At 52.5% G+C, this 14,398-nt stretch overlaps 1 protein-coding gene across 1 annotated transcript; it reads left to right on the top strand.

Moving 5' to 3' along the window:
* The first annotated feature begins 1,086 nt into the window (after positions 1-1,086).
* Positions 1,087-13,986, top strand: LOC133755468 (oviduct-specific glycoprotein-like). Its single transcript, XM_062185575.1, has 11 exons — positions 1,087-1,111; positions 1,683-1,712; positions 2,124-2,328; positions 3,093-3,149; positions 4,637-4,802; positions 5,271-5,395; positions 6,568-6,676; positions 6,777-6,962; positions 8,889-9,005; positions 12,653-12,788; positions 13,712-13,986. The coding sequence occupies exons 1-11, from the start codon at positions 1,087-1,089 to the stop codon at positions 13,984-13,986; spliced, it is 1,431 nt and encodes a 476-aa protein (XP_062041559.1).
* The last annotated feature ends 412 nt before the right edge of the window (positions 13,987-14,398 follow it).

Raw genomic sequence — 14,398 nt, forward strand, 5'->3', positions numbered from 1 at the left:
TATGTTACCGCATCTGCTTCACCCACTGACATCACCTGCCTGGCAAGTGTCAGCCTTTGAGACTGAGACCCCACTGTGCTGCAGTTCACTGAGTCTTTACTATGTGCAAAGCACTGAAGGCACCCGTTCTCATACATTCTCTCTCAGCCTCACACAACCCTAGGAGTCGCTATCTCCCTTTTATAGGTGTAGAAACTAAAGTCACAGAAGCAAAGTAACTTGTCCATGATTCTGAAGCTCCTAGGTCATGACACAGGGATTCAGATCTATAATTAAAACCTTGAATTTGGGGCTGGCACTGTGGTGTAGCAGGTAAAGCCGCACCCTGCATGTGAGCACCAGTTCAAGTCCCAGCTGCTCTTCTTAGGATCCAGCTCTCTGCCAATGTACCTGGGAAAGTAGTGGAGGATGGCCCCAAGTCCTTGGGCTCTGCACCCACATAGGAGACCCAGAAGAAGCTCCTGGCTCCTGGCTTTGGATCGGCCCAGCAGCCGTTGTGGTCAACTAGGGAGTGAATCAGTGAATGGAAGACCTCTCTCTCTGCCTCTGCCTCTCTGTAACTCTGCCTCCCAAACAAATAAATAAATCTTAAAAAAATACATTGATTCTTAGAAAAACAAACAAACAAACAAAACCCCTGAACTCAAAGCCTAGGCCCAAAGCTGGGTCTCATATTATTATAACCTCATATTATGCTGCTTCTCCAAGCACTAAGTTACAACAATGGACTTATTACTAAACACAGTGTTTCTTCCCATACACAGGCCATGTGGGACTGACTTCCAGGAAGTGGGGCTAAGCACCAGGCAGGCCCGGGAGTGCTGCCCTGCCCTTGTCCTGGCCCGTGATGGACACCCAATTCCCTGCCAGTGTCAGCCAGAGCTGGGCTTTGTTGGCTCTGGGAGCCCAGTTGTTGTAGGGAGGGAGTACACGTGGATCTGGGGTCACCGTGACTCTCATAGATCACCGATCCTGGCCGTGTGTGTGTGTGTGTGTGTGTGTGTTGGGGTGCTGCTCTAGCTCTACACACGGGGCAGCTCCTATAAAGGGCTGGAGCTCTGGCCTCGCAACCGTCAGACCATTGAGATGGGGAGGCTGTTGCTGTGGCTTGGTGAGTGTGGCAGGTCCTGGCAGTGTCACTTACTCCAGCAAATAGCAGGCTTCTTGATTAGTTCTCTAGTGCCTGAGAGAGCTGCCTGGGACTCAGGGCCTAGGTTATGTAAGAATGGACGGACACAGTGAAGGGTCAGAGGGACCCAGGGGGGAATGAGCAGACCAGTGGTTCTGCAGCCATCTCCTTAGACATTTTTATGCTTGTCTTTTACTTTGGACCAATCAGAATCTCTGGAGTGGAGGGGAATCCAGGATGTTGGTACTGTTACATATTAGGATCTCTGGAGTGGAGGGGGATCCAGGATGTCGATACTGTTACATTTGTGCCAGGGTGAAGAATCACAGCCTAAAGTTTTTGCTGGCCCTGTGCAAAGCACGTGATAAACATGGTGTCCACTTGAGAGGAAAGGGACTTAGGTAGATGTAGCGGCACTTGCTTACTTTAGAGGAGAGGGAACGAGTTGTGTCTCCATCTGTGCATTGCAGCTGGAGGGGGTGCCCAGCTCGCCAGAGGCTGTGCTGGGTTGTGTGGTAAACCCCTGTGTGACCCTCCCCTTTGTTTTCTGCAGGGCTGGTTCTTGTGCTGGATTGCCACGATGGTAAGGAATTGTGTTCTGCCCTCCAGGGCCAGGAAGCTGCCCTGGCTGAGATGTCCTCTGCACTAAGTGTCCCCTTCAGCCCCGCCCTCCCCTGGCTCTGTCGTCGGGGGTTATTGATCCACTGCAGTTCAGTGGAGGATTTTGGTCACCGGCTGTGGCACTCAGTCTGTGCCAGAATCCAGACTTGCACATCTATTCTGACCAGGATTTAAAAGGCATTCTTTCTCCACCCCGGGACCTTAGCCGTAGGGGAAGGACAGGAACTTGGCGTAGCTTTGCAGGGTGTACGTGGGGAGGGAGCAGAGGATGCTCCAGTGGCCTGGCCTCCTGGACTGCATTCCCACTGCTCTCTGCAAGCTGGGCCCTGTCCCTCTTGGTCTCTGCCAATTCCTATATGCTCTCCCTCGCCAGGTGCTGCCTACAAGCTGGTGTGTTATTTCACCAACTGGGCACATAGTCGACCGGGCCCCGCCGCCATCCTGCCCCACGACCTGGACCCGTTTCTCTGCACACACCTGATATTCGCGTTTGCCTCAATGAACGACAATGAGATCGTTGCTAAGGATGTCCAAGATGAGCGAATTTTCTACCCAGAGTTCAACAAACTCAAAGAGAGGTGTGTTTGTATTGGGCCTGGGGGTCAGATTCTCAGATTTTGCAGAGACAAGAGGAGCATTAAACCCACTTCCCTGCTACCCTTTGACTTCTCTCCGATTCTTCCAGTCCTAGCCTCCTCTCAGGAGCACTCCCACCTTCAGAACTCCCCGGTGACAAACATCTTGAGCTCTTTCTCACCTCCTTGCCTTTGGCTGGCTGTTGCCTCTCTCTCCCCTCTCTGCCTCCCTCTAGTGGTGAGCTCCTCCAGGGGCGCAGCAGTGTCTCCTGCGTCTGCAGGTGCCCAGGTCAGTGGTTGGCATAGAGCTGGTGCTCAGAAAGTGCGTGCTCAAGCCATCCCCTCCCAAGCGGTCCTGTGAGGGAAGTCTCGCCAGGGCATTAATGGCTATCAGCGGACAGGGCGCTGAAGGCTGAGCTGGTGTGTGCCGTTCACCGACGTCTCTCAAGCACCCAAAGCAGTCACATGGTCATTGCTCCATAGACAGTTGTTGAAATGGAGGAATGTTTTGGGTAGCTCTTTTCTCCTGGAAGCATCCTGAGGGTGTGGGGGATTTGGTGGGCTGCCAACAGCCTGGGAGCTGCTGGGCTGTGATGACTCAGGGGTGGTTGTTATACTCCCCTTTCCTGGGCTCTCCTCTCTCCTCCCCGGCATCTCCTTTCTCCTCTGCTTCCCTGGCCTCCCATCCCCTCATTTCCCACTGTTCTCCCAGTGAGTGAAGCAATAGACTGAGGACCCAGCTCACAACTCTCTCTCCTGCCCCCTAGGAACAGAGAGTTGAAAACACTGCTGTCCATTGGAGGGTGGAACTTTGGCACAACCAGGTGAGACTGCATCACCACCTTCTCTCGGGAGGGTGGCACTCGTGGGCTAGAAGTGAGGACAGACCGGAGAGAAGAAGCCGGCGTGGCCCTGCAGCTGGCAAAGTTGGTGCAGACACAGCCCCAACTCCTGACCTGGATTCAAGGGACCCCCGGGCCTCTTGCATGGGGGGCCGGGGAGTCAGGAGTTCCTACAAGTGTGAGAAGGCAGGTGGGAGGGTATGAGAGACAAAACGAGGTGGAGGTTTGTCTCCAAGGGCCTTGTTCAGAACAGGAAGAATAAACCCCACATCTCACAGGGCCTGGGTTTCTTTGTTGGATAAATGGAGCCAGTGACATCAACCTCAGCAGAGTGTGTTAGAGGGAAGGAAGTGACACACGAATGCTTGGCTTGGTGCATGGGCCTGGTGGCCGCTCTGGTTAGCACCTCACCTTCCACAGGGCAGTGTGGGGATGACAAGGGCCTGCCTGTGCTCCGGGGAAGCATCCCCTGTCTCACGGCGGAGGCCTCCTTGCACGAGAGGGGGAGCTGGTGGCCGCAGTGAGGGAGGATGCGCCTTCCACGGGACCTCCGGGTGCGATGGAGGAAGGATTGGTGTGTGAGCCGACAAATGGCTGTGCCCAGCACCAGGCATCTCCTCTCTCACTCCAGGCACAAGCCCGGCCCTCGCATACATTATGTCATTACTGCTCAGGAGAAGCTTACACCGTGGCTGTGTGTGTTCCAAGAGAAAGCAAGAGTCGTGGGGGTTGTGGAACTTGCCAGATTGCTCCCATGGGCCCCTCAGAGAGCATCCAACTGGGAGAGGGAAAACAAGACAATGGACCCCAGGCCCATCTGCCTCCGAGTCTGCTCATTTTCTGCACTCACAGAGCTAGCCTAGAATCACTTAAGGTTAGGCTCTTATAAGTTGGAATTTTTCCAGAAATTTCTGTTCACTATGGAACAGAAAACAAACTAAAATAGAAAAAAAAAAAAAAAAAAAGAAGAAGAAAGCAAACAAGCAAATGGAGAGTAAAACCAAAGGATGGGTGCCCCGTCACAGAGCACTGGCCTCTGCCAGGTTAGGCAGCTCAGACTCATAAATGGGCTCGTGGATCTTTCCAGAAGTGCTGGTTCAGTCCCCTCCCCTGATCCAGTCAGCGATGGGACAGGTACGGGGTTGGGTACCTGGTGGTGAGCAGACAGCAAATGCCTTGCCAGTGGGTGTGCCGTGTTTTGGCGGCAGAGCTGGGGGCAGCCAGTGCCACCACTGCGGGCTGTGCACTTTTTGTGTCTGCAGCTTCCCGCCTCATCCTCCCGGCTGCTCCTGGGTGCTCAGTCCTGGTGCTGGGAGCCGCATGTCAGAGGCAGGGAAGCCAGAGCTCAGCCCTCCCTCCCTCCAGCCCTGTGGGCTGTGCAGGCCACTGGGCACCCGGCTTGCGAGGGTCCCGGGGAGGCTGTGGCTCGGCAGACAGCCCTCCCTGCCTCACTCCTGCTCTCTCCGCAGGTTCACCGCCATGCTGTCTTCATTCGCCAGCCGTGAAAAATTTATCAACTCAGTTATATCCCTGCTAAGGACACACAACTTTGACGGTCTCGACCTGTTCTTCTTGTACCCTGGGCTCAGAGGCAGCCCTGCCCATGACCGGTGGACTTTTCTCTTCTTAGTTGAAGTAAGGCCGGGCTGGAAGTTCCGGAATGCAGAAATGGTTCTACTTTGTGTTGTGTCTGGGCTCATGGCAGGGGAGGAGCACAAGGCAGGGGCAGGGCAGGAGCGAGGCAAGACAGTGTTCTTTTGCTGCCGTCACCTACAGGCGTTGGCGGAACTGCTGCTGACAGGTGCCCCATGGGTGCTCCAGTCCCCGAGCCTGAGAGTGGCCTTGTCTGTGCAGCCTTTTGGACTCTCTTGGGCAGCGTCCGCCTGAGCTCTGTGCTCCTGGGCCTGCCTGCACCCTTCTGTGAAGTCACCGTGGTAGCCTACGCCTGCCTTTCTCACGAGCCCGTAGGCGGGCAGGGACAGCGCCTGACTCCCCTTTGGGTCCCCAGAGCCTGGCTCGTGGGCTCAGTGTTTCCTGCGTGACGCTTGCTTTCCTGACTCTTGTCCTGCGAGGGTCCACGTGCCTGTCTCTCTTTCCCCCTAGGAGCTCCTGTTTGCCTTCCAAAGGGAGGCACTACTCATCAAGCGTCCCCGGTTGCTGCTCTCCGCTGCTGTTTCTGGGGTCCCACACATCGTCCAAACATCTTACGATGTGCGCCTTCTAGGAAAGTGAGTGCCTTGATGGGGTGGGCCACTGCGGGGCGGAGGAGGGTTTTGAGCTCAGAACTCTGGAGCTGTCGAGCCTCTGCCTCTGACTTCACCGTGTGCCCGCCCTGCTGTCAGTGCATATTGGAGTGGGCTGAGGGCCACAGGCAGGCAGGAGAATTTGCTCCAGCATGCCCCGATGCTTTCTATAGAGGATCAGCGGGAGGTGATGAAGAACCAGCTCTCCTTCTTATCATGGGCAGGGTTTTCTTGCAGCAAATCCCATGGACTTGGCCTCTTCCTGCCCAGAGTCCAGCTCTAAGCATACACTATGCAGTGATGCTGGCATGGAGGGACAGAGGAGTGACCAGCACTGCTACAAAAACAGAAGTAGATCGCCCAGGCACACCCTGCTCTCAGAGCAGGTCTCCATGCAAAAGTTACAAGGCTTGCCCAAGAGTAGCTCACACATCTCTCTGGACACGCTGTCTCTGGGCTAATTTCCTTCCATCTCAGAAAGCAAGGACTTGCAGATAAAGCAAGTGGCGCAGATGCAGACCAAAGGCGAGGATGGGAGGTGGGCCTGTGAGTGATGGCGATAGGAAGGGCAGCTCCAACATGGGAGCGAAGGTGAGCACACAGTTTGTTAGTGTTGACCTCGTGGCCAGGCAGGACTCGGAGTCCTACAGCGTGGTGACTTCGGGCAAACAGACTATCCTGAGTTTGAACTTGGTGTACTTAGGCCGTTGGCCACATTGAAATTAGATTAGATCAGTGTGCACCCTTGCATCTCTGGCCTGGTGCATGTTTCACTAGACCTGGTGGTCCCGAGAGCTTTCAGGAGGAGGTGACTTCCTGGAGCTGCTTGAGTGGTGAGGCACGTTCCTTCACTGCCCTGGAGTAGCACCGCCATCTTTTGGGGCGTCCACGCAGACCTCTGTGAGTGGTATCAGGCCCGAGTGTGTTTCCTGCCCACCTTCAGGATACTCCCAGAATGCCTAGACCCTGATGCACAGCTGTCCCCAGCCAGCAGTTTGTGCCGGTGGCTGCATCTCTGGTGGGTGGCACAGGTTGGGCGGGCTCCACAGGCGGACAGAGCAGGGCTGCTCTGGCACCCCACGTACAGCTATTTGGCTCATCTGACATGAAGATCTGGCCTGCCTGACCGAGATGCCTCCTCTTTCTGCCCTTCACAGACTCCTGGATTTCATTAATGTCTTGTCTTATGACTTGCATGGAAGCTGGGAAAAGTTCACAGGGCACAACAGTCCCCTGTTCTCTCTGCCCGAAGACCCCAAATCCTCGGTAAGAGAAAGACAGGTCCCGGGTGGCCCAGAATGTGCCCCTGAGCCCAGGCCGTGGGCTCGGAGTAACAGGGACGGGTCTGCGTTCCTTCTACCTGCAGGCATATGCCATGAATTACTGGCGAAAGCTCGGGGCACCCTCAGAGAAGCTCATCATGGGGTTCCCCACCTATGGACGCACATTTCACCTCCTCAAAGCCACTAACCATGGGTTGCAGGCCCAAGCAATCGGACCAGCATCTCCAGGAAAGTACACCAAGCAAGCTGGCTTCCTGGCTTATTATGAGGTGATGGGAGTAGGAACCTCTGTCTGGAAGTTAGGGCTCCCCTGCCCCAGCTGGGGCAAGGATCAGAGCAAGGGGCAGTGGCAAGAGGGAAGGCAAGGAGGAGTCTGTTGGGGCAAGGGAAATCTGCCATGCGCAAGGTTGTCCTTTTCTCTGGGGGAAGTTATCTGAGTCCTTGGTTAGGGACAAGGAGTTCAGAGGAGTCTGGAAGGGAACAGATATTTCACCCCCTCAAAAGGATCTTAAATGTTGAATGGGTAAATCCTGACTTCTAAGTAAAATGTATTCATATTATATATATATACATATGTACAATTTGATTTCAAACACGAAGAAGTCATGTCCTCCTCACCTCACTTCCATCACTAACAACTCATGGCCAATCTTGTTTCACCTCTGCCCTCTGACTTCCTCCTTCCCCACTGCTGGGTTCTGTTGAAGCAATCCCATGACCTCCCATAGCAGAGGTCCTCGCTCTCTTCTCCCCCAGCTGCACTCCTTCATCCCCATCTTTAGGTTTGCCACGGCGGGAGTGGAGGGAACAGACATGTACCCAAGGCAATGTAAGACATCAGCGAGGTCAGTAAGAGACACACGAGCACGTGGCTGCAGGGACCTGGGAGTCCTCGGGGAGCAGGTAGACTCTGAGCGGCATTGGAAGCATGGGAGAATTCTGAGCAGGGGTGACAAGCTGAGAAGGATTGCCCAGGTAGAGGACAGCAGGTAGAAAGGCACTGGGGATGTAGGGAGTGCCAGGCAGAAGGCTACACCCTCACCTTGGACAGTGCTGGAGATGCCAAGGTCTCTCCAGTCTCTGGCTGGTTGGTCAGCTGGCTGGAGGTGTTTCCTGCTAGTCCAATGAAATGTGATGAGTGATGGCATAGTTGGAGTAATGTTCTTTTTTTTTTTTTTTTTTTGACAGGCAGAGTGAATAGTGAGAGAGAGAGAGACAGAGAGAAAGGTCTTCCTTTTTGCTGTTGGTTCACCCTCCAATGGCCGCTGCGGCCAGCACATCTCGCTGGTCCGAAGCCAGGAGCCAGGTGCTTCTCCTGGTCTCCCATGTGGGTGCAGGGCCCAAGGACTTGGGCCGTCCTCCACTGCCTTCCCGGGCCACAGCAGAGAGCTGGCCTGGAAGAGGGGCAACCGGGATAGAATCCGGCGCCCCAACCGGGACTAGAACCCGGTGTGCCGGCGCCACAAGGCGGAGGATTAGCCTGTTAAGCCACGGCGCCGGCTGGAGTAATGTTTTTTAAGGATAGTTTGGATCAAAGAGAGTTTGATGGACAGAACCTTTCCAGCACCCAAAGAAAAAGGCAAGCACTTAGACATTAACACAGCACATGAGCACCTCTGCTTCTTTGCACCATTATTCCTAGCACACAGCCGGCACCCAGTAGACACTGAAATGCTCTGCAGGTTGTGACAACCTACTTTCCCCTGCCTTTAGGAACTTTGAAAGTGCTAGAAGTTCAAGGGCTAGCTTGATAACTAGCTACCTCTAGGGGGCAGTTTGTGCCGGAGTCTAATGAAAGAGGAGAGACATGATTATAAAAACACCTTGAAAGGACCTAGGTTTGGTCATCAGATACCTTGCTCGTACTCTCGTACTACTTTGGTACTGGTGTTACCTACCAAAGCCTGTCGTGGTTTCTTCAGGAGGGCATCCAGTCCTTGGTTCTGTTTCTCTCTCTCTCTCTCTCTCTCTCTCTCTCTCTCTCTCTCTCTCTCTTTTTTTGCCATGGGCAGTAGAGAGAGGGACATGTATCAGCAGGAATTTGCTCAGAATAGAGAGGAGGGCCTGTGGGAGTGCCTTCGCATCCTCTCTTTGATCTTCCTTCGTCTTCTTCCTGTATTCGCTCTCCTGGGGCAATGATGAACAGTTTGCTGGTGCTTTTCCCCATGGAGCTCACTCGCTGTTCCTCCTGGCAGGTCTGCTCCTTTGTGCGGAAGGCGAAGAGGCACTGGATTGATTACCAGTACGTGCCCTATGCTTACAAGGGGAAGGAGTGGGTCGGCTATGACGACGCCATCAGCTTCAGTTACAAGGTGAGGCTGGTTCCTTTGCTCCAGCAGATCATTTCCCACTGGCTTCCATGGGCCCTGGTCCACTGTGTGTGTGTGTGTGTGTGTGATCACACACATGCATGGTGTGGACTGGTTGAAGGTGAAAAGGTGAGGATGACTGGATCTGGGGAGTGTCAGGGAAACTTAAGTTTTAATGTGCAGACCCTTCTAGTCCAACTATCTTATTTTCAAAAGAAGGAATCTTGATTCTGAGGGAATAAATATTTCAGTTCACACAGCTTTTGGGAGGATGCTGTCTTTTTTTTCCTTTGGACAAGATGATGTCACGGCCGGTAAATACCTACACAAGGTAGATCATACTAAGCATGGCATGAGTATGACTGACAGGGGGCGGGGTGAGAGAGCCAGGGGAGGCCCCCTGAGGGAGGGGGTAGGAGTAGGTGTCGCAAGGAGAGCTCGGAGGGGCAGAAAGCTTGTCGCAGGTTCAAAGAAGAACTTGAGTGCAACAGAGGTTCTTTATGGAAGGACCTGGAGGCTGGTGAAAGAGGTAAGTCTTCATGTTGTGGGAAAAATCAGGTTCCCGAGCAGGTGCATGACCTGCAAGTTTGAGAGCCGCAGAACCTGACAGTGACCGAGACTGCCCACTCAGGTGTTTCATGCACTTGAGTCTGAGAGGGTTGTTATACAAAGTGAATTAAAACAGAAACATCCTGCTCTTAGAGGTTCCTGAACCTACCCCTGCTTCGGAATCACCCGAGAGACTTGATGTGTGTAGAAACTCCTGATTCTGCCTCTTGACTTTCAGTAGTTCTTAGGAAAAACCATGGGAGCTGTGTTAGTGTGTCTCCATGGGTAATCGGTTTGGTGTTTGGGAAGCTCTGAGAGAAGGAGAGTCCGGGCCAGAGTGGGTAGGAGAGGCAGTTTACGGGTGAGAAGTTTCAAGGTGTGGCTATTGCCTGGGTACTGGATCTTGCAAGCAGAAGTCACAGCACTGTTCTGCGAAGGCATTTCAGAAGGTTCATGGAAACATGGAAGTAACAGATAAGGTTAGATGCCGACGTTGTGGCACAGTGAGTTGAGCTGTCACCTGTGTCGTTGCATCCCATATCTGAGCACTGGCACTGGTCCAGGCCACTCTGCTTCTGATCCAGCTCCCTGCTAATGCATCTGTGAAGGCAGCAGAAGATGGCCAACTACTGGGCCTCTGCCGCCCATGTAGGAGACCTTGATGGAGCTCCAGGCTCCTGGCTTTGCCCTGGTCCAGGCCCAGCCATCGCAGCCCTTAGGGGAGAGAACCAGTAGATGGAAGATTCATTATCTTGTTCTCCCCTCCCTTCAGATAATAAATAAATAGTTTTTTTAAAATGATAGGCTTATTTAGTAAAAAATTGAAATCCATGCTTAGAAGAGTTTTGAAAAAGCTCATGGAGAGTGTGCATCTGAAAGGATGTATGTTATGCATGGACCTCAAAATGTCTTTTTTTTTTTTTTAAAGATTTATTTATTTATTGGAAGGGCAGAGTTACAGAGAGGCAGAGAGAGAAAGAGAGGTCTTCCATCTGCTAGATGGTGCAACAGCTGGAGCTGCGCCAATCTGAAGCCAGGAGCCAGGAGCTTCTTCCAGGTTTCCCACGTGGGTACAGGGGCCCAAGGACTTGGGCCATCTTCTACTGCTTTCCCAGGCCATAGCAGGGAGCTGGATTGGAAGTGGAGCAGTTGGGACTCAAACTGTTGCCCATATGGGATGCTGGCACTGCAGGCTGTGGCTTTGTGTGATATGCCACAGTGCTGGCCCCAGCAGGTGGCTTTTCTATGGGCACAATGTGGTGGAGGAAGGCAAGAAAGATTCTTGGAGATGCCTCGGCAGATCTCCCCTGCTGGGGCAGGCGTGGCTTCCAGCCTCACCGCCTCACTCCGTGACGTGGGAATGGAAGGCAGGAAAGAGCAAGGACTCAGTGGAATTACCCAGCTGGATAGGATTAAACATCCGACCCACAGGACATCAGAGAAGGCATCGACTCCACATGTGGGAGGAAGACCCCAGGACCAGCAGCTGGGGGTGGGCTTGCTTTAAAGGGGAGTGACTGTGCCTTGCAGAACTAGAGAGGGGTAGGAGCCCAGCTTGGGGTGAGGCATTAATGGTATTTGACCAGAGACTATTGGAGCTAAAAGAGAGCCTGGAGATCATGGTTGAGAGATAATTATTCCAGGATTTCTTGGTGCTGCTGCATAGTCTGGTATTCTGAGCAAAGGAAGCCGTCTCACTATGCTAAAAATAGAGCCCTGCCGGTCCCCCTTCCCCAGAAACCACTGCTGGCACTGGACGATGGCAAAGGTCCGCTTCCTAATGAGGACTTGTTTACACCGCACAGCAAAGCTCACTTGCTCTGGAGGGGAGCAGGGCCAGATGTGCCACCATCCCATAAAAGCTCCAAGTCTGATCACATTGCGGTTTCTCTGTGGTGCACACCCGGCTGCACGCGCCAGGGAACTTTAAGCCTCCAGCACATGGCCCTTTGAGTAACTGGAAGCGCGAACCAACTCAAGGTGCTATTCTGGCAACTCTCTTTTTCTGTAGCTGCCAACAGTCTCTGATCAAGAGGTACAGAGTGTGTGTGTGTGTGTGTGTGTGTATAAAACTGGCAGGCTAACTTGTTAGCTTGTAAATAGGGTAAACTTTAGAGCCTTCACAGCTCCAGACTTCACAATGCTTGGATTCTTCCTTCTATTTTATTTTACATTTGGGGGAAGTAAAACCCAAAAAGGAGCACAATGACCAACTCACACAGCTATTTGGATGTGAGGGGATCTCCTTTGCTCTATACCGTGATGTCATCGGCAGGCTAAGCGTAGGCCCTGGACTTGAGTTAATGTACCCTGCCATTTAGGGCTGAGGCTTTAAAAACCACAGATGTAAGTCTTTGTATTTTCTCATATGTGAAAAGACTACAATCCTCTCTGTACTTTATAGCACTAGTGTGAGATAAAGAAGTGATTTTTAAACAAAACAGCAGCATCTGTAATTTAGTATGATTGTGGGGACCCAGAAGGATAGTAACTAACTTTCACTGAGCTTCAACTTGTGCGAGGTGTTGACCCAAATGCTTTATATGAGAGGCTCTTTAAGAGAAGTTCCGCAGCATTCCTACTTCACATCGAACACAAGATGACCATTTTAACCACTTCCAATCCCACAGTTTGGTAGAATTCAGTGCATTTACATAGCTGTGTAACTATCACCATCAACCCTCTCCAGAACTTTTCATCTTTCCTGGTCAAAAATCTGTACCGCCAATCCCCCCTGCCTCAGGGGCTGGAAATCACCATTCTGCTTTTCGTATCAATGAATCGACTGCTGTAGATACCTCACGTTGGTGGGCTCATGCAGGACTTATCATTTCCCTTTGCATAATGTCTTTAAGTTTCACCCATGTTGCCATCTGTGTATCTAGGAATTCTTTGGATTCTAAAGATGCTGCAAATGTTATTATTCCTTTTTTTTTTTTTAACAAATGAGGCAACCTTGAGGATTATGTGATTTTTCAAGACCCCCCGTGGCTATTAAGCACCCCACTGCATTGCCTCCTGAAAGGGCTATCTTCAGATTTTTGCCATTGTACCCGGCATGGAGAGCGGCCAGCACGGTTAACGGACTACTGTTTTTACAGGCAATGTTTGTCAAGAGAGAGCACTTCGGGGGGGCTATGGTGTGGACACTGGACATGGATGACGTCAGGGGCACTTTCTGTGGCAATGGCCCTTTCCCCCTTGTCTACACATTGAATGACCTCCTGGTGCAGGATGGTGAGTAGCTTTGCCCTGCACGCTGGGTTGGGTGTCGCATGACTGGGCACTGGTGGGCCACTTTTCCCAGGTCTAAATGCTTTGGTGAAGCAACAACGCATGGAAGGAAGAGACGTCGTGATGTCAGGCTAGCACGTACTCTGGTCTTTGTTGGGACAATTGGCCTTTCTGACTGCCTTCTTTGAGCTTCCCTTGCCCTACCTGTAAAATGGGAATGATCCTTACGCTGGACATTATTTTAAGGTCTAAATAAGATATAGAATAAAAATTGTACTGGCTCAGCTGGCACTCAGTATAGGTAATAGTTTCCATGTTTCTCCTGCCTTCATGGCAAGAACTGAGAAGGGAATTTGGCTTCTTTTGGTGTCTCTTTCTGAGAGCAGAGGCTGCCCTGGCTGGTAGGAGCTGGAACAGCCTCAGAAGAGGGAGTGTGGGCCTGGTTCTGTAGACAGCTGCAGCTGAGTCAAGGCTTCAGCCCGGTTGTTTAGAACGCGTCACGTAGGCCCCCCTTGCCCTCGGCTTTGTCCCCGGTGCCTCTTGTGATATGGAACACAGGAGGCTTCTCCCTCGGGATTCAGTAAGTAAGGAATTAGGCCTAGGGAGAAAGGTCTTGCCAATGGGATAGACAGAGAGGTCAAAATGAAGACTTCAGCATAAAGAATGGGTAGATTCCTCCTTGGGGTCATTCACTGGAAATGGGACAAATTCACTGACAGGCTGGGGCCGTGTCAACATGCTGGGGTGGCGGAGCGTGGCTTCTGTGCGGTGGGTTTCACCTCTAGCCTCCAGTGGGTACATTCTGAGATCTTCCAAGTCTAGATGTTTGGAGCAGACTGGAACCTGGGGTGGCTCTAGTACCAGAAATTAATCAGATAGAAAGGAAGAGGCAGGAATCTCATCCTTTCCCAATGATTTTTCTCCAGAGTCCACCCCGACACCTTTGCCACAATTCTGGTTCTCCTCTGCTATGAATTTTTCAAGAAGTCACCCGGAAAGGCTGGCCGTGACGGAACCGCTGACCACTGATATTAAGATTTTGCCCCCAGGGGGCGAGGCTATGGCCACTGAGAGCAGTGGGATGTCTGAAGCACCCAGAGGTGCAGCTGTGTCCCTCGGCAAGCACACTGTGGCTCCAGGAGAGAAGACTGAGCCCCCTGGGGTGAAGCCCATGACCCCTGGAAAGATGACCTCTGCTTGAGGTTGAGACCCTGGAGTGAAGATGGTGATTCCTGGAAGGAAGGCTGTAGCCCTTGAGAGACATCAGTGGCCCCTGGTGGGCAGGCTATGTCTCTGCAAGGGGAGAATTCGACTTCCGAGGCAGTCACCGCCCCTAGGATAGGCAACATTAGTGTGCAGGTAGACGTTGGGAATGCGCTGCTCTCCTCTGTCCCTGTTGTCCAGGGCCCAGGTCTTGTTTCTGACAGCCGCTTTATTCTCACTCAACTCAATGACACTTAGAAAAAAACCCTGTCTCTCTGATAAAAGAAAAAACCCCGTGCTGGATCAGGGAGCCTGCATTCAGTTGGTGGCAGAAGCTGGGGCAAGCCCTTGTGTGTTGTCCTGAGTGACGTTACCGAAGCTGCCTGACCGCAGCCATCCGTGAACTGCTC

Source organism: Lepus europaeus, unplaced genomic scaffold, assembly GCF_033115175.1.
Source record: "Lepus europaeus isolate LE1 unplaced genomic scaffold, mLepTim1.pri SCAFFOLD_499, whole genome shotgun sequence".
NCBI classification, from domain to species: domain Eukaryota; kingdom Metazoa; phylum Chordata; class Mammalia; order Lagomorpha; family Leporidae; genus Lepus; species Lepus europaeus.